The 23,095-nt window shown below is 36.1% G+C and overlaps 4 protein-coding genes across 6 annotated transcripts; 2 read left to right on the top strand and 2 right to left on the bottom strand.

The window, feature by feature from the left end:
* The first annotated feature begins 887 nt into the window (after positions 1–887).
* On the top strand, positions 888–2,167 carry LOC107270150 (40S ribosomal protein S23). Its single transcript, XM_015744885.2, has 3 exons — positions 888–1,037; positions 1,572–1,731; positions 1,834–2,167. Exons 1-3 carry the CDS (start codon positions 989–991, stop codon positions 2,099–2,101), a joined length of 477 nt encoding a protein of 158 aa, XP_015600371.1. The 5' UTR covers positions 888–988; the 3' UTR covers positions 2,102–2,167.
* A 227-nt stretch (positions 2,168–2,394) lies between these two features.
* Positions 2,395–4,164, bottom strand: LOC107270149. The gene is made up of 7 exons (XM_015744882.2): positions 4,113–4,164; positions 3,628–3,833; positions 3,426–3,484; positions 3,183–3,311; positions 2,943–3,107; positions 2,678–2,869; positions 2,395–2,590 (listed from the first exon to the last, which is right to left on the bottom strand). The coding sequence occupies exons 2-7, from the start codon at positions 3,824–3,826 to the stop codon at positions 2,450–2,452; spliced, it is 885 nt and encodes a 294-aa protein (XP_015600368.1). The 5' UTR covers positions 3,827–3,833; positions 4,113–4,164; the 3' UTR covers positions 2,395–2,449.
* Positions 4,165–10,159: 5,995 nt separating this feature from the next.
* On the bottom strand, positions 10,160–16,211 carry LOC107270153 (X-linked retinitis pigmentosa GTPase regulator). Its single transcript, XM_015744887.2, has 12 exons — positions 16,114–16,211; positions 14,406–14,531; positions 13,417–13,509; positions 13,247–13,309; positions 12,697–13,020; positions 12,464–12,616; positions 12,034–12,198; positions 11,841–11,962; positions 11,694–11,774; positions 10,728–11,616; positions 10,563–10,654; positions 10,160–10,481 (listed from the first exon to the last, which is right to left on the bottom strand). Exons 1-12 carry the CDS (start codon positions 16,142–16,144, stop codon positions 10,458–10,460), a joined length of 2,163 nt encoding a protein of 720 aa, XP_015600373.1. The 5' UTR covers positions 16,145–16,211; the 3' UTR covers positions 10,160–10,457.
* A 4,852-nt stretch (positions 16,212–21,063) lies between these two features.
* Positions 21,064–22,768, top strand: LOC107270142 (zinc finger protein 2). 3 transcript variants are annotated; one of them, XM_015744864.1, is made up of 4 exons: positions 21,186–21,329; positions 21,407–21,556; positions 21,699–21,866; positions 21,929–22,648. In XM_015744864.1, the coding sequence occupies exons 1-4, from the start codon at positions 21,195–21,197 to the stop codon at positions 22,646–22,648; spliced, it is 1,173 nt and encodes a 390-aa protein (XP_015600350.1). In that variant the 5' UTR covers positions 21,186–21,194. The 3 variants fall into 3 exon arrangements, with proteins under 3 accessions (XP_024943331.1, XP_015600350.1, XP_015600349.1); XM_015744863.1 differs by having other exon boundaries at positions 21,195–21,329; positions 21,914–22,768; XM_025087563.1 differs by lacking the exon at positions 21,407–21,556 and having other exon boundaries at positions 21,064–21,329; positions 21,914–22,768.
* The last annotated feature ends 327 nt before the right edge of the window (positions 22,769–23,095 follow it).

Here is a 23,095-nt window from a genome sequence, read left to right on the forward strand (position 1 = left end):
GCCGCCCATGGAAATTGTGGTACTAAACACCTATTTAATTATTTCACATTTAACAACAGTATCTTTCACAATGAAACCAACTGGAAAAATTTTCTCACAATGAGAGATAAAAAATGTGATTTTCTCAGATTTGTCAAAAAAATTGCTATGAGGGTGAACCACCCGAAAATTATTTTGGTTATACAAAACGATCATAAGTGCAGTTTATTGTTGGTATGTTTTTATAAAATGAAGGAACTTATATTACATAAATTGACATTATCAGAAGTACACATTACATTAGGAAAATGTGAATTATCAAGGAATTATTATAACAAATAGATCTATAAGACCAGCAAGCATTATCGAACTATTATTCATTGTATGTGATACAGTAATTCTAAGGTCTCTTCGAAGAAACGCTTAAAACACCCCCATAAAAATTATTCGACAAATTTGAGAAAATTACATTTTTGATCTCTCATTGTGAGGAAATTTTTCCAGTTGGTTTCATTGTGAAAGATACTGCTATTATATGTGAAATAATTTAATGGATGTTTAGTACCCCACTTTTCGGGGGCGACTTTCACCCTCAAAAATTCAATTTGGGCCGATAAGGAAAAATACGTGTCCCTTAGTTTATCGAGTACTACAACATATGTGAAAACGAAGAAAATCGGAGGTGGAAATATCTGGAACTGATAAATTTCTTTAGATTAATAGTAAATGAACCGGTTTAAGACATCGATTTATTCTTAGTGCTCTCGACTCATTTTCGAACACACCTGTAGTGCTCTAGGGGTCGATGTCAAAATGGTAAAGTGAATCGTTATTAGCCAATCGTGCGTTCGGTTCAAAAGAAACCAAGCATAACGATTGGCTAACAGATATTCACTTTTTGTATTTTCATTACATTTGCGTTACACAATCGACCTCCTTATATCGACACCGTCTCGAATAGTTCTCTTTCAAAATCGATATCTCGATTTGTCATACATGGCTTCCGCTGATGGTAGACCATTCTCTTCCGGTCGTATTATATACACCAAACAAGATGGGTATGTGACGCGTTCTGCATTTAATGTAAATTTGTGTGTTTTAATAAAGCAATAATTTTTAAAAACTGCTTATAATAATATTGTTATGTAGAAGCGGTGTTCGTCCACATTTTCATTTTTCCAAAAAAGTTCTAATAATTTCCAAAATCGAGATTGTCTTAGAAAACGTGGTTACAACGCCATGATACGGTACACAGTGGCATGTCTATACGTTGTTTTGGCGTATTTTGAATAGAATTTTTAATCGGTTTACAAATAACAAACATGAAACTAGAAGAAACATTGAAAACAGACTACACTATTATGTTAAGCACAAGCACTTTGTTACTTCAATATAAAATACTATTGTCAAAGGATATCTGTCGCCAAATTATATTTGTTTTTAGCTTCATCTAGTTATTTATCCCAATTTTCCGTTATATTATTGAGAATATACTCAAGATACTCTCAATTTTTAATGAGTTTTGATTATCGATTATTATTGTCAATGATTTTTTATTGTTCAGTGTGCATTCAATTGTATTTCTTATTTAGGTAAACCCCGTGGTCTTCGAACTGCTCGCAAACACGTTAACCACAGACGTGATCAAAGGTGGAACGATAAAGACTATAAGAAAGCTCATCTTGGAACTCGTTGGAAGGCTAACCCGTTTGGAGGTGCATCACATGCAAAAGGAATTGTACTCGAGAAAGTGTAAGTTTCTGTGCATGAACAATTAATTGCAGATTTGTACCCCATACTTCCTAAATTTCTAATAATGAGACCCATGTACATTGACAAGTATTTTTTTTGCAGTGGTGTTGAAGCCAAACAACCTAACTCTGCTATTCGTAAGTGTGTAAGGGTACAATTAATCAAGAATGGCAAGAAGATTACGGCATTTGTACCTCGTGATGGTTGTCTAAACAATATTGAAGAAAACGATGAAGTTCTCGTTGCGGGTTTCGGTCGTAAAGGTCATGCTGTTGGTGACATTCCTGGCGTTCGTTTCAAAGTTGTCAAGGTAGCGAATGTTTCCTTGCTTGCTTTATACAAGGAAAAAAAAGAGCGTCCCCGATCGTAAATATCAACCAACTTATGTAAAAACATGTATTTTTACTTATACACATAATAAACAGTAAAAATACAACTTTGTTTCTCATCTTGCTCACCTATTTCACATTTGAATGCATGAAAAGAAAAAAGCTATTTCAAAATTTTAACAAATTTTCCTCAAATCTATACTGCCAGTCAGTCAATATATCTTTCCTTGACAATGTGCAAACACTGCCACTGACAATATAGACCTGAAATTACTAATAATTAAATTTTTTTTGAAATCAAATTAATCTGTTAATAAAATCATATAAGGTAAACTTAAGCGATACAAATTATACATGTATTTAAAATTACCACACAATTTATGATTACATTAATTGCCTTTGCTTAAGAGATTATGAATTTCTTCTATATGAATAACTGTGTCTTCCATTACTTGAGTTAGTGGTGTATTAATTTTATCCAGTAAGTCAATATTCATGAAGTTTGACAGCATTGTCCTTGAATGTAATATCTGTAAAATTAAAAACAATAATAAGTAATTACAATCATAAAAAAATTGCAAGATATAAGAAAAGTGTCAAATAAAGAGAATTGGTACCGGATTAAGAGATGAGAAGTTCTCGTATAAATTCTGAATCTCATGATCCATACATTTCTTATATCTTTCAGAATATTCACCAGCAGTAGAGGGTGTTGAACTTACAGGCATTTCAAAACCTGTTAAAAATTGTTTAGCTGCAGTGAATAATGAATCCTTTGCATCATTATTGCACTCGTTATTGGGGATTTCCTGTAATTAATGATAAAATTTTCATGCTTCAAATTAATATCATAAAACAGTTTAGTGCAAATAAAAACTATACCTCTTCAGCAACAAATTGTGACTCAGGATCATACAAAATTTGCAGATCTTCAATTTCAGTCAATGACTTTTTAACCTTTTCTATATATGATGCTGCCTTTACAGCTTCAACATTTTTTCTAATGTTGCAAGATGAAGGAATTATGTTGGTACCTTTATTCAAATCCTAAGCCATTTAAAATATATTAAAATGACATAATATATATCTCAAATACTAAACTGCAAATACTAATAGACTTACATTCAGAATTTGTTCAACTGTCTTCTTACCTATCGGGTTACTAATATTTAAATGCGTTACTACCATATTGTTCATAAAAATCCTTAGCCTTTTTAAAAAAGCAAGTTGAGCAGAATTTGTTGATTTACCCTGATGAAAAATTTTAAACAGAAATGAATGTTTATAAATTATTATTAGATTTTTCTTCTATTATAAAATATGATATAATGTACAATATTAAAATTATTACGTTGAAATACGTACCATTAGCTCATCTTTATTGTTACAAATACCCATTTCAAAATAATATTCATTCAGTTTATCTGGAATATTGTACATGCCGATTATAAAAAATAAGCTTATTTCATTGCAATTAAAAAGAACCAAATCATAATAGCAGCAAAGTAATAATTCATGGTTTTAATCTTGCAAGAGAATCAAAACATTATACGTGACATAATAATACCTTGTAAGGCAGTATCTTGTAAATTCTCTAAACACACTCCAAGATGTTCAGAATTTTTACTAATAAGCCAACTTAATAACTTTGTACGATTTGAACCATACAGAATAACAGGTTCGAAATCCTTCAAACTGGTTTCCGCCACTCCAGGGTATTCCAAGTGAATAAGAATGTTATACAAATCCGTTATTACTTCTTCCATGGCTTTTCTTGTAAAAATTAGAAAATAAAATATTCAAAAATTAACTTAAAAACAACATTCATTTGCAAGTAAACAAGTTTAAAAGAATATAACACACTACATAATTTTCACTCTTAAGCTATGCTCCCACTGGAATCGGGCGAGAGTGAGATATTCATTAAATCTGTTCTCGTTACTCTTCTGCAATTTTCAAAAAGTGCAGATTCTCATTGGTGACTTAAAAATATCATCTGATAAACATTTACACTCTTTGAAAAGTGCAGATAGCTCGGTAGCGAGAACAAACCTTATAGGACCGTTCGCAGAGATGAGTGGGGAGATGCACAACGCTCCGGTTTTAGGCGATACCAAAAGCATGGCGCTAAATCGTAGCGGCGAGTCCAGGAGTAGGATTTCGTGATCATCGCCTCTGTCGATGTTACAGATTTCGCGTAGCCGCGCGGGTCATGATCATCGTTCCAGCCGATATAGCAGTCAGCGAAATGAATGGATTGCTCGATGGTGGGGAACAAGTTACCGCCCCTCACAAACCGTTCTTGACAAACAGGCGGAACAGCAAGGTCTTCCGTCCAACCGAACCCTAAACGTTTGTATGGACGTAATGCGCAAACAAATGTGTGTATTCAAATAAATTTCAAAGTTATAAAAAATGCATAGAAATATTGGTTTTCACTCTTTACCTTTTATCATGCCGAAAATGAACATTAAAAAATGAATGGCGATATTTGTTGGTAAATGAAACGACCGAGAACAGTTTAAAGAGAAATTTTGAAATATCATAGATAAATATCTATAGAAAATTTAATTTAGAATTGAACGAGCATCGTGGCTGAGTCAATAACCTGTCAAGATATACCGCTGCTGGTTACGGGTTCGATCCCTTATGAAGAACTCTTTTTTCATCTTCTTTTTTTTTATTTTACTACAAAAATTGTTCAAGGTTCCTCTCTTTTAACCTTTCTAGGTTGCCCAAACTTTATTTCAGGTTTATATATATTTTTTTTAATTTTATCTATGACAGAATCGACTAATATTTTAAACGCCCGCTCATGCAGCGCGACCGGCGACTTGAGCGATTGCGGATCCTCTCTCGCTGAGGGGTCTCCTATTGCTGTTACTGCTGCCGCTGGTTCTTATAATCTTATAAACACTTTTTTATTTGCAATCTTCAGTTGCAGCGCCAATAAGAATTACTATGAGAAAATAATTAGCTCACTTCATTACCTGGAATCAATAATCTTAAGAAGCAAATATGGAAATGAGCATTATCTCTGTCTGTAATTGTTCATCCACGTGGAGAAGGGTGGCGCGAAATTTCTTAACTAGTGTGCATCTTTATATTATTCTGCTTATATGTAAAGTAAGCGAAACGACAATAGTAAGCAGTTGAATAAACGATGAAATTCTGGAAATACAACTTCCGAATAAAGTAAAACAAACAGGTGTTTTTGGCATCTGGCTAGTGCACCCGGTTTCAAATCGGGAGGTCTATGGTTCGAGACCCCTCTATGGAGAGCACATTCTTTTTACAAAAAAAAATGTGCTTTTGCAAATGGGATTAACAGATTAAAGAGTATATCCAATTAATTTATTTATCTTATTACAATAAAGGCATAACAACGACAACCTGCGGGCTTCCACATCACCCAAGAGGTGCCGCAGTTTAAGAGAGTTTTTTTTTTTTTTTTTTTACCGCAGTTTTTTATTTCCCATTATTTAACGTAGCGGGTCCCCCCGTCGCAGCCAAGCTAAACGTGAACACGAACGCGTAGCTTGGCGAGAAGAGGTTCTCTTTTACTCACCGCTGGTTCCCAAAGCAACCATTAGAACGAGACTAGGAACTGTAGCGCTTCTCAAGAACTATTGAAAAAGCCTACTGTTGAAACATTTTAAAGACATATTTAAGAAAGTGCGGAGCCGAATTGACACCTGTGTAGCACCTCAATTTTTACTAAATATTATTGGATCTTGATTTATTTTCAAAATTTTTTCAAGATATACAGTTGAGGCTAAATCAAAATCTCGTAGAATATACGGAGTAGATAAAAATTGAATTGAAGTTGTAGAATATTGAAAATAAATTACGTTCAAATTGAAATATTAACAAATTAGGTGTTTGAAACATTAAAATAATTAATTAAATCAATAAAGTAAAATATTAACACTAAGAAATCGGAAATTCTGGTCAAGCATATTTCGAAGTACTGGAAGTTGCCCAAAATTGTGTGCGCGCAAATTCGTCGCGCAGGGCTCGGTGAGTGGGAGCAGGCGGATGGTGGGGGGAGCGCTCGAGGCAGTGACCGGACTCGGAACGCTCATTCTTCCTCGAGCCGGTCTCCTATACTGGTCTCTTGGAATCACCTCTCTTATCCATTTCCAATCTTCTTCTATTTCTATGTTTATTTCTTCTTTAATTTCTTATTGCTTTATCTTTTATTCTTCACATTCTTATTTATCTCTTTTCTTATTTCTTCTCCACTTTTATAACTCTATTCTTTACTTTTCTACTTCTTAACTTCTTTATTTCTATCTTCATTTCTTTCTTCTCGTTTCGCTCTGTTCCCTCTCACTTTCCATTGTGTTTGTCTTACTTTTCCTATTTCCTTGGTCGGGTCGAGCATATTCATTCAAGTAGTCATATAAGAGTAGTCACCCTGTTAGTGCAGCTACATGTAAAGACCATGATGTCGGGGTTTGCCCTTCCGCCTCATCCGCTGAGCTTGCTCAGTGGGTCGGGCCCAAGTTGTGACCGCAACAGGACCTTATGGGTCTCCCGACGGGGGCCTTGAGCCCCCTTAGGGTATCTACGGCCATGGTCTTTCGTATAGTGAATCTAACCAGGTGTCTAGCTCTCGCGTAATTAGTATAATTTGTTCGCTTTGCTAAAAACGCTCCAACATGTCCTTGACCCTTGGGCATTAACGACTTAGTTTTAAAGGATGTACTAGGAAGAGAGTGATGGAGACATAGGACGGAATAAGAGATTCGAGAATAGAGTAGAAATGTTTTGTGGCAGCAGCTAGGGAATAAGTTGTTGAGAGGAAAAAGAGGAAGATTGTTAAAAAGAATGAGTGAAGAACAGAGATGGTAAGGATTGAGGGAACAAGGAGAGAAAAAAATGCGTAATACGTGTGTACTACAACCAGATTATTCGGGAGGAGCTAGAAAAGAGAACAGTGGGAAAAGTAGGAAGTATAAGAGAGAGAAATGGGCCCCTCCTCGCCTATTTCCGTGAGGTCCTGTCTCTCCTGAAGGGAGCTACGACCTCTCTCCAAGGCCCCATAGGGGACCGTGTTTTTTTTTTTAGGAAGGAAAGGAAGTCGGGTCCAGCAACAAGAAAAACGCAAAAGGGGGTAAGGTGATGTTAAACGCGAAAAGGGTAAGATAAGTTAAACGCAAAAGGGATAAGTTAAATGCGAAAGGTCTACCCCTAGTCAAGATTTACCGCAACGAAAGACCATGGGCGTAGCACCTGGTGGCGCCCTTGCGGGCACGCCAGGACGTCTCGAGGGACGATATTTAACGCTACAACCTCCATCCTTTCCCACCGAGCAAGCTCAGTGGGTTAGACATAAGGAACCGCGTCCGCCGCCAGCGGCGGATCCCGTTAACCATCGATCCCCGCGCAAAATGTCTCCGACAAAGGGTGACTTTATACTAGCAGGTGCTCAATAGCACCCGCACCTACCCCAAGTGAAGCCGACCCCCAAGCACAAGCACAAATAGGACTTTACCCGGAGTCAATGGACTACCCTGCACAACCTCCCCTCCGACACTTAGGATCGTCTCTACCCACACGAACAAATTATACTAAATACGCGAGAGCTAGACACCTGGTTAAATTCACTATACGAAAAACCATGGCCGTAGATACCCTAAGGGGGCTCAAGGCCCCCGTCGGGAGACCCATAAGGTCCTGTTGCGGCCACAACTTGGGCCCGACCCACTGAGCAAGCTCAGCGGATGAGGCGGAAGGGCAAACCCCGACATCATGGTCTTTACATGTAGCTGCACTAACAGGGTGACTACTCTTATATGACTACTTGAATGAATATGCTCGACCCGACCAAAGGAATAGGGAAAGTAAGACAAATACAATGGAAAGTGAGAAGGAACAAAGCGAAACGAGAAGAAAGAAATGAAGATAGAAATAAAGAAGTGGGAAGTAGAAAAGTAAAGAATAGAGTTATAAAAGTGGAGAAGAAATGAGGAAAGAGATAAATAAGAAAGTAAAGAATGAAAGATAAAGAAATAAGGAAGTAAAGAAGAAATAAATATAAAAATGGAAAAAGGTTGCAAATGGATATGGCGGGTGGTTCCAGGAGACCAGTATAGGAGACCGGCTCGAGGAATAATGAGCGCTCGGAGTCCGGGGCACTGCTTCGAGCGCTCCCCCCACTCTCCGCCAACCCCACTCGACGAGTCCTGCCGCGACGAATTTGCGCGCACACAATTTTGGGCTACTTCCAGTACTTCTAAATATGCTTGGCCTGAATTTCCGATTTCTGAGTGTTAATATTTTACTTTATTGATTTAATTAATTATTTGACTGTTCCAAACACCTAATTTATTGATATTTCAATTTGAACGTAATTTATTTTCGATATTCTACAATTTCAATTCATATTTTATCTGCTCCGTATATTCTGCGAGATTTTTATTTAGCTTCAATTTTATATTTTGAATAAATTTTGAAAGTAAATCAAGATCCAATATTATTTAGTAAAATTTGAGGTGCTACACGGGTGTCAAGTTGGCACTTTCTTCAAAATGTCTTAAAAATATTTCAACAATAAGCTTTTTCAATAATTCTTGAGAAGTTCTATAGTTCCCGATCTCGTTCTAAGAGCTACTTTGGGAACCAGCGGTGAGTAGCGGAGAACCTCTGCCCGCCAAGCTACGCGTTCGTGTTCACGTTTAGCTCGGCTGCGACGGGATTCGCAATGTCGACGGAGGCGATGATAACAAAATCCTACTTCCAGACTCGGCGCTACGATTTAGCACCATGATTTTGGTATCGCTTAAAACAGTAGCGTTGTGCATCTCCCTACTCATCTCTGTCGCCTAAAATCGTATCGTTGTGCATCTCCCTACTTATCTCTGGTAGGAAGATCGCCAATGAACCGATTTTCATGGTCCAAGTTTTATTTCGGTGTCGACACGCCACCTAAAGAGTGGGTGTTTCTGCGTTACTGGAGTATACATATGTATACATTTCTCCAATAACATTGCTTCGATATGTCCGCGGTCACATTGTAGCCTGATTAAAGAAAAGAACATAATACCCACTCGAGAACCAGGTACTTATCTTGTAGCTGCGAGGGCCAACTTACCAGAAGCGGCCAGTGCATTTTTCACGTAAATACTCATTTCCTACCTGTGCTTATGTTCGTCTGCCCAGTTTGTCACTCACGGGCTCTTGGCAAGAAGAAACGCTCGCTTAATTATGTATTTATTGTATGTATATAATGTATTGCGATCATGTATTTAATAAATCCTAAGACAATTAATAAAACCAATAAGCATAGTGAGCGAATCAATATAAAAAAGAATAATGACTAAGACCCTTACTCATACCTCTCTCTTATAATCGCTATTAACCGTCTCTAATAGACGTCTCTTATAGCGTCTTTTAGCGATTTTTCTATAATAATGGCTTAAGAGAGAGGTATGAGTAAGGTCTCTCTTATCTGCTGTCTTTTAACGATAATAGACGTCTCTTAACGCTAAAAGAGAGGTATGAGTAAGGTCTCTCTTATCTGCTGTCTTTTAACGATAATAGACGTCTCTTAACGCTAAAAGAGAGGTATGAGTAAGGTCTCTCTTATCTGCTGTCTTTTAACGATAATAGACGTCTCTTAACGCTAAAAGAGAGGTATGAGTAAGGGTCTAAGTCTTGAACTCAAAAATCCTGCGCGCTAATCGAAGCACCATGTATGTACGTGTACTGTTCAGTCACCATAGTAAAAAAATCGGGGAACTTATATTTCCGTTATTACCCACGTTTGGGGTTTGCTTGAGGTATTGATAGATACACTCGACAATCAAAAACGCGGGTATGGTTCGACGGCCCTTCGCTCAGGTGGCGCGTCGACGCCAAAATAAAATTGGTTTAAAGAAAATCGGCCAACTGGCAATCCCCGAATAAAATACTTTCAGGTTAACAGTTTTGGTTTCAATTTTCCACTGTAGCAATTCCAGGTTTCCGTCACAGTTTTAGATCTAACACTTATGAAATTTCGTTTAATGGTTACAGTTTCGGTTATTATCGGTTATCCATTTCGGTATCAGTTACGGTTACGGTCCTTGATACCAAGTTCTTATTCGCTTATCTACAGGTTGTACAGTACGGATCTTTATTGGTAATATGTTTATTGATATTTCTTTTATTACAATAATAAATCACACTGGAAACAGCCTCAAACAACTTATCCTAAATGCATGCCTACTCTAAACTTTTTTTGCGAAAGCAACGGGAAACGATTCCGTTACGTGTAAATTTTGATAGCTTATCGAATGTTGAATTTATCGAAATTTTTTGATTTCGCTCGCCTTGGTCCCCAATCGCGAATATGTATATTAGATTATAAAAATATAATGAAATACTGTGGAAACATCGAAGTCTTCTTGGTTATATTACGCTACACGTTTTCGACTGAAATATTTAACGTAATACAATTAAATTGCGCAATAGTTTTAAAATATAACCATTTTGATCCATTCATTTTATGCTTACTTTTGATTTTGCATTTGTCACGTTACTTCCCTTCGTCCCATTCTCTGCCTCCAGTTGTTTTTTATTCCTAAATAGTTTTGCCATTTTCCCACCTATCAAAAATCATATATAACACATCGATGAATTTTTTATTACACTTAAAAAAAGATTATTAAGACCAAATACCAGTTTTTGCCAATGGAGAAGGTACAACATCCGTATCATCTGTGGCTTCGACTTTTAATTCTGTGTCACGGTTGTCTTTGTCTTTTTCTGCGCCGATATCTTTGTTATTTTCGTTGCCAATATCCAACTTGTTTTTTTCACCATCAACTCCCAAAGTTTCTTCAGTAACGTTTTCCGAGTTAGCCGAATTTGCCCCACGACTATTTGCTGATTTTTGTTCACAATTCTCTTTAACTTCGTCAACAGTTTCGTTCTTCATTACACTCGTTTCCGGTGTTTTAATCGTTGATGAGCTTATCTCTTTGACAGGCGTGGTCACCAGTTCCGGCTGAAGATGCGTCGTAGTCGAGGAAGAAGTTTTTTCAGATAAAGCACTGTCGGCGCTGCCAATTTTTGTGCGTGGTGGTTTTGGCGGTGGTACCGGAAGCGGACTCAAAATAGTCTTTCCGCTTATTATTTCGTTATCAGTTATTGATTTTGTTTGTTTACTACCTTCGATCACTTCTTTATCTGAATTGGAAGATCGTTCGCTAACATCAGATATTGTTCGTTGTTCATTAGAAACATCATTGTCATTAGAAACATTATTATCCTCATCCAACTTTTCAACATTTTCTTTAATAATTGATGTTTCAGAGACTTTGGTATCGTTATGCTCTTCAATGTACTCTGACATCTTTTTGGCTACTTCCGGTTTCTCACTGTTGTTCATCGGGTCTTTGATGCTAATATTATCATTGTTTACCATTTCTGTAGTACTCGGTAATGGATTACTCGTAGACATTTTATTATCCACTTCAATTTTCTTCGACTGTGTCACTTCATATTGGAGTCTACCGTGTGAAACTTTCAACGGAGGTAAAGAATTATTTCTTGCGATTAATGGATCCTGTAGAGATCATTACAAACTGTTCAAGTGACACTAAATTATCATACAGTTAATAATTATGTTAAAAAGTATTATACCATTTGCAGAGAATCCGATTCATCATTATCTAATTCCCGTCTGCGACCCACCAATATAGTATGGCAGCCACCACAAGAAACCTTAGGTAAAAAAGCACAATATAATATTACAATTAACATTTATTACAGGATCGTGCGAATAATTACGTTTGTTATGAAAAGTTCCTGATATTTATTGGCCCATGTCAATTCATGAACATTATTTTCATTCTCTTCCAGACCCAATTTACCGTGTCTGCCATCGCCGCATGTGAACAGTTTGCCAGATTCTGTCAAGATACACAAAATGTTTTATCATATATTCAGTATGACTGTATAATGTAACTTTTTTACAAATTACCAGTAATAATTGCACTGTGACTTTCTCCACAAGCAATTTTCGAAATTGTTTCTCCTTGCAGACTGTCTTTTGGAAGAAGTTTTGGTGTCTGCACTTCAGTTACATCGATGCCCATACCTAATTGTCCACTGGCATTACTGCCAAAACAGTGTACTGTCCCAGTATCTAAAATAAAATTAAAAATATGACTGCGAATTGCAAAATATGATATCTTTTAAGCAGTTTTTAAGTTAACAAATCTTTGTCAAATGGACAATCCTTATATGTGAAAGATCAATGTAATATTACTTAAAATTTGTAATGGTCTTTAATAATGTAATTTATTTGATTGATTATTTTTCCAATTAATCCGAACTTATAGGTAATCGATACAATAATAAACCATTGATGGTTTTTATCTGTTCAAATGAATATTAATATAATAAATCACCTGTTAATACCAGCGTATGGTGACCACCACACGCGACATCAACAATTGGCATCGGTAGTTGCAATAACTTCGGTGCGACCTGGGTTGAGAAATTTACGACAATACCAATTTTCCCGCTTTCAGACTCACCGCAAACATAAAGTAAACCAGTCTCTGAAATAATTATTATACAAAGCTGAAAAATGCATAGTAAAAAATTTCCAAAAAAATAATATCACTAAAATAAAACTGACCGGTCAAAAATGCAGAATGATAATATCCAGCACTAATTTGTTTAGCGGGTTCAGGAATTTGAACCTTCGTAGGTTTATTAACAAGACCCGAAATTCCAGGAAGACCCAATTGGCCTTCCAGATTACTACCCCAAGCCATGACATCACCGTCGCTAGTAAGGATCATCGAATGATGGGAACCAGCCGCAAGCTGAACTATCCTCGGTCCTGCCGAACCGCAATCGTGTACCAAAACCGGTGAACTCGAACTATCACCAGTGGTCATGGTACCACGACCAAGTTGACCCTCCTGGTCACTGCCGCACGCAAAGATCTTTTGACCACCTGAGGAAATGAGAGTATCGATCGTTACCTTGGTATTTCGTGATACATTCCATAAGCGAAGACCATTAATTTTTATCTTCGAGAAAATTCTAGTTAAGCCTGTCTAGTTACGCAGTAGATACTATATGTATACGCACATATCATATCCAATGCATAAAATATACATACATAGAAAGAACTTTCAGAAAGTTTACTGACTCTCAGGTACAATTTTCTTTGTACTTACCCGTGCATATGAGAGTATGCGCTCTACCGCATGCTACGTGGGTCACTTTCTCCGGTTTTAGAACTGGAAATCAACACAATCATTACTTATACCTATATATATATATCTACATTTTACACAGTTCTTACCAGCCATCGGACTTACGCGAAATATTGATCGGTTATACTCACTTTTCACGCAGGACGGTTTGCTAACGTGGTTCTTGTGTCCAAGACCAAGTTGACCCCAGTCGTTGCTACCAAAAACGAAGAGTCTGCCGCTTTCTGTAAGGATACGGTCGTTTTATCGAAATACACAACAACAATAAAATACAGCAATTTTATAACATTAATATATTATGCAGGCCTGTTCAGTACCAATGCACCAACTGCAGTTGGTTTTAATATAGAAATCAAATGGTTGAGCTAACTAGAGTTGGTACTGTTAAATTCAATAATCTCATATGAGACTAATTAGCTTAAATACGTCAATAGCAATTAGTTCGTTAAATTAATTTCAACGCGAAATTTAACTTTATTCGGTGACGTTGAGTCGATTAGCTCTATATAAATATAGAAAGAGATGTTCGACAATGTATAAAGTTATCAAACTTTAATATCCTCTTGTTTTTCGAGCTGTGCATTCTTTTTTTTCGTGACGCATTCAACAGTGCATTAACTCTAGCGTGCAGCGTGCATTATCGATCACCCCTTTGGTGGACAGTGGCTATCCTATGTATAAAATGTATGCACGACATGCTGCAGCAGCTGTAAATCATGCAAGGTTCGATCCTAAACTTTTGACAGTGGAAAAAGATATGGTTACGCATAGAAATAAGTAAAGTGTAGGATCGATTTTCTAACGGAACATTCGATGACACTTCTTTTATTCGATTATTAATTACTCAATTTTTAAATCAACCCTGTGGCCACGTGCGACGTAACTGAGCCTATAGGAAGTCGTTCACATATTGATTTCCGTATAAATCATGCATCGTAATACTGCAATCGATAGGCTTCTTATGTATATATGTCGATGCATTAAGCAGACTTGGTTATGGTTTCTTTGGATCTTCCATAACAGTGCAACTACGTGTATATAATATCACGTATACCAAGAACAAACATATATAGTTCTTTTCACACATGCATCAGCGATGAAAACTCTCAATGAAACTTACCACAAACAACGGCCGAGTGTTCGTCCCCACATGTTACGTCCAAAACGGGGTCGCGTCTAATGAAGAAATGAGACGCTACATTATCGGCGAATCGGCTTCGACCGATGGTAAATACTGCGCCAGTTTCTGAAACAGACAGTACATAATACTAGGTGTAAAGCGTGACTGCCAACCAGGGACCAAAATGTCAACATAACCCTAATTCATTGATCTAACAACTATAGCCATACGCTGCGTTACCGTGCTTACGTTATCTTGAATAATTAATTTTATCTGTATATATAGTTATAGTCTGTATATAGTTTTCTAGATTCTCTTATATATACACATATATATATACATATATATATATATATGTATATATGTATATATGTATATATGTATATATACATATGTATCGTGTACATGTATATGGTATAAATTTAAGAAACAATTTGATACTGTGCCAGAGTTCAGGCACCCGGTGTTAATTAAATCAAAAGTAACATAACGATCCTGCCAGTTTATCTCCAATCTTAAGGTACGTTAGGCGAAGATTAACACGCGTCTCAACCGACTCTTGATACATTCGCCATTTGACTTTGCAAATGTAATCAGAAAACTTATTTTGTTCTTAAATCTTCATTTCCTCGTAATAATTATGAAGTTTAAGATTTCTATAAATTCTTGGTACACATTTCTCTGTGGCCTGAGAAACCACCTGTGGCCTATCAATAGTTCACTAAGTGACATTAAATGTTTATAGAGTTGTTGTAATATCAGACCGTTCTCATTTGATTTTATTACTATTCAGTATTTTATTACTGATTTTATCAGTTTAAGTACTATATTAATGATCCTGAATTTCTAAATTGTTATATAGAAAGGTCAACAATGTCACCTTCTAAGTTAACCTACCTTCTATATACTATTCCACATCTCAACGTGAACCTTGCGTTGAATTTACATTTATGTTTTCCATATCAAAAGTTCAAACGTTCCTGTTCATTATTCATGAGACATTTATCATTCGGACTGAGAGACATATAAAATGGAAAGCATAATAGATGCAGGAACTCGTGAAAATCAACGTTAAAAAAGATCCTGCTATTTTTAAATCTTCATTTGTGCTTTGTGTACTAAAGGTTATGCAAGAAATCAGATATGATGGTTTTGTTCTAAAAAAAAATACCTGAAAAACCAAATTGTTATTATGTTAAATAGTTCTATGTAATTAATAATATATGTCGTTTTATATAAAATGGCGATACGATCTCGTCGTTGACGTAGGAATTCATTAAAGTTTTGTAACCCTGTGACATAGGTCAATGACACTGATTAAATAAAATATTTTAAAAAAGTCTATCGTGCCAATGATCTGATAACGTGGGAATTTATACAAGATCGATATTGATATGTAGAATGTGCTAATTTATTGATAATACTACTGTGTATCATAACTTTCAAAAAGAACGTGAATCAGATAAGTGGAATTTAGAGACAATTTTAATTATAATCTTTCATGGGTCTGACGTGTATGTCAAAAGTATCAAGAGCTTCTACCGGTTCATATAAAATATAGACGCAGGCTTCTTCGTACTTGGAAAGTTTCGGAAGCGGGAAATTTGATTTTGTGTAAAAGCAATAATAATTTCTTCTTGTTTATAATGGTGCTGAGTGAGATTATAAATTCTTGTATTGTGATGCAATTGTTTTAATATAATTTTACCCGGTATGTTGTCTATATCCGGCAGGCCCATGTTTGCACCTTGCGCCACGCAACCTGCAGACTAAACCACCGACTGGACATTGCTACTATTGCTAGGAACTTCAATTGGACGTTGCCTAGCAACTGGAAATCAATTCCGAATGGTTCCGAAGTCGACTGGTCTTACAATAAGAATGGGAACGAACGTTCACGATTATTCGCTGCGCGAAATTTGACCTGCACATTTAACGAAGGAACATAAATTATTAAATATTTTGATTAACTATACCGTCTTGTTTCTTTCCTTTGTCTTTATTATTTATGTGCTATATGGTTTTGTACTTGCGTAAGAAACTTAGAGTTACAGGTGGATGTTATTGATTACTGAATTCTAATGCAGCTTACGCTTATTGTAAAAATAAGAAAAAATATTCGTTTTCTACATTACCTGGGATCTACCATCTACTGTCCTCCCTCTCTCATCCCCCCTCGCCCCGTTCTACGAAGAACTCGAGTCCTAGAGCGCGAATCGCGACGAAATTTAAGCTAGGCATCTTTAACGTCCCTAGCCAGCTAATGACCCTAGTCAAATTATGCTTTATTTTGCCAATTTTGGGTCATCAGTGTACTGTTATATTTAGATTCAAAATTGAATGCTTTTTTGATTTCCGGACGAAAAATTGCATCATCCCATTGAAAAAATAAAAATTGACCTTCGAGTTACCTTAACGCCTAAACTCAGGAGGGAATTTAATAATGATATCTTCCGTTTATCTTGAAACCTTACAACTTCTGTCTGAAACATTTTTTATATGTATCTGGCTTCGTTTCTGAAAATATCGAACTGGTCACTATAAATTCCCCACCTTGTGGGGCTCTTTCTTGAACCATTCTACTATTATACTTCCCGATAAGCACATAAAAGCGAGCCAGTAATGGGCACTTACTGGGCTCACTGCATCTACCAACGGACTGGCCACGAGTGAGTACTAAGGCGGCCTTGTGTGTTTGTTGGGTTGTATTGGAATAAATAAAAGGGTATACAAATTTGTGACTTACGACATAGAGTATGAAAAATATAAACGATTTATCATCTGTTTTGTAAACTTAAAGTTATACAAAATATAAATTGTTACTCTTACACAGATATTATTGGTGGAATTAATTGAAACGGCTGTATATACGGTTAATTAGTTATTTATCGAAGAGAATTATAATATCGAGGATTAGAAAAATTGAAAATATAAGATTTTAAAATTATAAATAAAACTACAAATTATATTGAAATGTTTTTAATAAGCTTGTTTTTGTATCCATCATCAAATAGGGTAAACGGCACAGCTAACGACCGTTGAAAAGCGGCCGTGTCGGATTTTTGCTATTCATTCACGCGTGATATAGCCAAACTGAAAACTAAAGGTTTCAACACGTGCGTTAAAGCCTTCCGAATGAGATTCAACTATTGTACAAGTGAAACAATTAAGGTACTAATGATTGTTTTAATAGCGCTTCTCTGCTGTCGGGATTTCTGACCGTTAAGAAACATCCATGTCGTAGTTTGTGGTCCTTGCGTGTATGTACCTTATGTACACCCTTAGCGCAATGTATGGCGCCTGCGCAATTTATGACGCCTGCGCGTATCCACTTTCTGACACTTTCGAATATCCCCATACAAACGACGGTCAACGACACAACCCGAATTATGTGACGCACTTATTGTCCCGCAAATTTGAACAAATATCTAATCAAAAGTTAAATAATTTCTCATCTCATCGATAGTCTGATTCCTGCTAAAGATGTTAACACCATTTTCATGTCGTTTTATACTTACCTGAAAAACAAAATTCACAACGACGTAGCTCGTCGCAACTACTGCCACATCTAACACTGCTGCTGCGGAGGCACTAAGAGGCGTATCGCACTGTTCAAGTTCAATTTCTATTCTAAAATATTTTATTTAAAACAATGTGTTCCTCCAATAATATAAAGTAAAAAACTCTTTTTAATTAGCCGGTAATTAAATTATTATTCGACAAAAACTGCATTTATGACAGTCAAAATTATACCTTTGAGCTCACAATCTAGAACACAGTCAGTCACTCGGCCGTTTACCCTACTACAGTCTTTGCGATCACATGAAACATACGGGGGTATCTTAATATTTCGGCGTTGTAAAGTATTTGAGACTACTTTTTAACAATGACAGATTATAGATTAAAATACACGTAGTGCAGATACACGAGAATCTACTTTCGAAAAAAAATGTCATTAGATTTTAGTTTTTCAAAATTAACTGAAACATTCTAATATATTGAAAAACGAACGAATGTAACATATATACGACTCTAGCGGCAACTAATCTGCCTAAAATCTGAGCCTTTATCGCACTCTCATATGCGTTGTGTCCTCGTGTTCGACTGGTACTGATGTGATTGATCTAGAGATGCGAAAGTTAAATGTGACCGGTAATATTACCGTATTTTTAAAAAACCTGACCGCTAATAAAATTACCATATTGATCATAAAAAGACATCCATAATTTATGCTACATCCACAAGTGGGCCAAGGCTTGCGAAGTTCGAAGAAGGTAGCTCCATATAGTTAGCCCCTCATGACGACCGATCGAACTAATTTTTTTCGCAATCGTTTGTTGGTCGTTTGTCGGTAAATGATGGACTATTCTAAACGTTTGACAGCTCTTTGTTTATATAAATTTATAAAAGAAATGTGACGGCCTAATCATCGCCACTGTCATTTTCGCGGCAGTTACGATTACGTGAATCTGGCGAGGTGGGTTCATGAGCCACCGAAGCTCTGACGAGCACTCCAACGGTGTTCAACCCCCTGTATACAGGGTGTCCCACGACTTATTCCCCAACGGGCACTAGCATATTCTCCGTTGAAAATAGAACGAAATGCAATTTGTCCGAATGTAATCGGTTGCAGCGTTCTCGAGAAAATAAATATTAAAAATTTAGAAATATTATCGTCTTAAGTAAGTTCCAATCATCACCAAAAGAAAATAATAGCAGTAGAAAAGGAAAGTGGCGGGCGTTTGCGTCTGTGAACACATTCACTCAAGTAGAAACTGTAATATTATCATTAGACTATGACTTATCGAACATGAGAGATGATGATATTTCTAAATTTTTTATATTTTTTTTCTTGAGGACGCTGCAACCGATTTCATTCGGTCAAACTGCATTTTGTTCTATTTTCAACGGAGAATATGCCAGTGCCCGTTGGGGAATAAGTTGTAGGACACCCTGCATACGTTGATTTCTGATACGGTTATGTTATGGGTTTTCAACTGAATAAAGGTTTTAGGAATAAAAATGCAGGTGCTTTTAGAAAGCACTATAACTAACTTTATTTACTTTAATTATAATGTGATTTAGTTTAAATCAATCTATCTTAACTAAATCTAGCTAATTGACTTTACGATATAGACTCGAAGTACACCCTTCAAGACCAGAAATCGAACTGCTCTTTTGGATCCTAAGGGATACAGTCCTTCATACTTCTCATGCATGCATTTGCACTCATACACATTCATATGTACTACTCTTTGTGGAGGGCCAGCGTGTGGCGCTTTGCTGTCCGGGCCCAAGATCGAGGGCCTTGTCTTACGCACAAAGGGCTCATGCACACCCTATCCTTAATTAATTTAGGAATGCACATGGACAGCGTCATCTCTTAACCGAACATTCCGCTAGTCCGTCGATCCTCTCAAGTAACTCGATTTATTGCCAGGAGATTGAAAATATGACGATGGAGGGGCTATTTGAAAACAATTCGCTAGCCAAATTTGTTTTTATAAACTTATACATATAAACAAAGAACCGTCAAACATTCAGAATAGTCCACCATTCACTGACAAACGACCAAAAAACGATAGCGAAAAAAATGAGTTTGAATGGTCATGATGTGGGGCTAATTTTAGGGAGCTGAAGAAGGTGACATGTTTTTTATGTCTAATGCTCCATAATCAAATAACTTTATTCATCTATCCATATATGCATATGTTTCCACCATGCAGGGTTGAAATAGAGTTAACCAATCAAGTTAGCTTATTCCACTCAAATCTCGTTTATAATTGGTTAACTCTATTTCAACCCTACACGGTAGAAACATATGCAATGTTGAGCAAATCTTTACTCAAATCTCGTTTCAAATAACTTTATTCATCTATCCATATATGCATATGTTTCCACCATGCAGGGTTGAAATAGAGTTAACCAATCAAGTTAGCTTATTCCACTCAAATCTCGTTTATAATTGGTTAACTCTATTTCAACCCTACACGGTAGAAACATATGCAATGTTGAGCAAATCTTTATGAAAAGAAATTGAATTATAAAATATTATAAAAAGATAGAGCCGTACTAAAAAATGTAAGAGTGATTGACGCAAGACTTGCTGAAAGCTCTTGTAACGAACGGGCTAGATCTAACAAAAAAAGCTGACTCTTTTTACTAACATACTTATATCCTCGATGATGACAGTTAGTGACAGTTTCTTGTCGACATCTAACTTCTTCCTTCTTCCCATTGGTTATCCAGCCAATCATCGTTTGTTTAATTTAGAACACTTATGTTTCACGTGGTGGTGGAAGCCGACACTATTAATTAGAACCCAGATTCGGGCAACTTTGAAAATATAACCTTTGTAACCTCACTTCCTGTTTTAATGATAATTATTGCTAAAGCGATTCCTTCGACTTACAGATTATGCATAATTGATTTCTCCATTCATTCGACCTACGAGCCGTGTGTAAATCAAAATTCGCGGGTAAGTCGCATAAGTCTTCTTTGACATCTGTCTTCTCTATGGCTTAGTTTCCACCGTGCAGAGTTTGAATAGAGTTAAGCAGCCTTATTGGTTAATTCCATTCAACTCCTATACCTGATTGGTTAACTCTATTTAAATTCTGTACGGTGGAAACTAAGCCTATATTTTCTATGGCTTAGACTCGAGACACCGTGCTATTGACAGTTGTGCCTGGTTGCAGGTGTATGTATGTACATACATACATAAATATATGAATACGGCAGTTTCTTGCAGATTCAATTTTGTGCGGGACTCAAGTGTTTTTCTTTAAAATGATGCTTCATAAAGTGAGCATGAGACTGTGCAGATTGTGTGGTAAGGAAAAACAGCAGGGAACCGACGTTTTCAAGGATAAAATTAAAGGAGCCGTGCTTATCTCTATTATAAATAAATATTTTTCGAAAGAGGTACGCAATAGATTACTGATACTGTTTATGGAAATTAAAGTAGGTCTTAGAAATATACAGAATATCTGTTTTTCTAGGTTATTATTATATCATCAACAGATGGCTTCTCAAAGTTCGTGTGTTTTGAATGCGAACAGAAAATATGTATGTTTGATGAATTTTGTCTTATGGTAGCTAATGTACAAAAGCAGCTGACTGCTCCTTCTTTGGAAATCGATTTTGCTGAGGTATTACTCTTATTTTTAAGAAACCATAGTTAAAACAGTTCAATATTACTGTAAAATATGTTCAGTCAGTTATAAAGGTGCCATTATAATGCAGTAATAGTTCTGCATTTAAGAATTTAATGCTTTTGTAAATGTTTTTTAGGATATGCTGTGCCATTTGAAAGAAAATGACCTAATAAAAAAAACGGACTTATCAGTACCACAAAAACGAAAATATGGTTGCCACATATGTTCGAAAACATTTCGATGTCCAGCACATGTAATAAGGCACAAACGTATCCACACGGGTCTGCGACCTTTTGTTTGCGATGTATGTATTATAAATTTACTATATGACACAAGTATCAACTCATATAGTATCTGCATTTTCAGATATGCAGAATGTCCTTTAACCAGCAAGAAATCTTGACAAAGCACAAAGAAAGTCATGCAGGCAAAAGACAGTATCAATGTGCTAATTGCCATCAATCATTTCGCTATAAAGTATCATTAAAATCTCATTTAATAAATTTTCACACAGATGCAGACAGAACAGCAATGAATAGTCAAGCCTTACTAGTGCATAGCCGTTCACTTATCTGTTCTGAGTGTGGAAAGTTATTTGCCACAAAATATAAATTACAAAGACATGCAAGGTGTCATACAGGTGAAAGGCCTTTTCGTTGTAACCTTTGTGATCGAACATTTTCACAAACAAGCAATTTGAAGTTGCACCAGGTCAAGTGTCAGCAGATTATTTGCTCTATGAATGAACAAAGAGAACATACAGCTCATCCTCTTGTGAGACAGCATGAGAGAGAGGTCGCTGCGACTGGATCATTAAACAATTTTCAATCAATGTACATAACTGAAAGTGAAATACAAAAAACCATAAATGAAACAATAAATTCAAGCGATCCTGGTTCTTCATACTTAAATAAACCATACGAGAATCCCATCTATATTGATGACGAAATTGAGACAATGTTGGATCAGGATTTAAGTCAATTAGAACGTAATAAGTATCAGAGCGCTACACAGGAAAAAGTCTCATTGTGTCTAAAACAACCGGAAACACCGGAACTTTTACACAGTTTATTGTATGATGATTAGACACGTTAGTTAAGCAGTAATGAATTATATTAATCATAAACCATATTAGACTTAATCACTGCTCTACTGTTTAGATGTAAGTTAAATCTCCATAAATAAATGAATTATCTTCAACAAGCACTAAGCCGTTTTTCTTTTTTCAGAAAATACCTATTACTTTGTACTTAAGGGAAATAATAGAATCCTTTTCACTGATATCCATAATTTTATTCTACAAAAGACTCATGTTCATTTTCACTGCTTTTAATATCACTTGACACAAAAAGTATGTTCATGTTCGAATATATCTATAAATTATATGGAGTTAGGAAAGAAAACTAAAGGGACGGACGTCACAACAATTACATCAATTAACATGAATTCATTGTCTAAATAAAATTCATAATGACATCCATTCAGATTAGTTTTCGACGTCCATCTCTTTTACTTCATTTTTTCATTATTTAT

This window comes from Cephus cinctus, unplaced genomic scaffold (assembly GCF_000341935.2).
Source record: "Cephus cinctus unplaced genomic scaffold, Ccin1 Ccin1_scaffold0705, whole genome shotgun sequence".
NCBI classification, from domain to species: Eukaryota; Metazoa; Arthropoda; class Insecta; order Hymenoptera; family Cephidae; genus Cephus; species Cephus cinctus.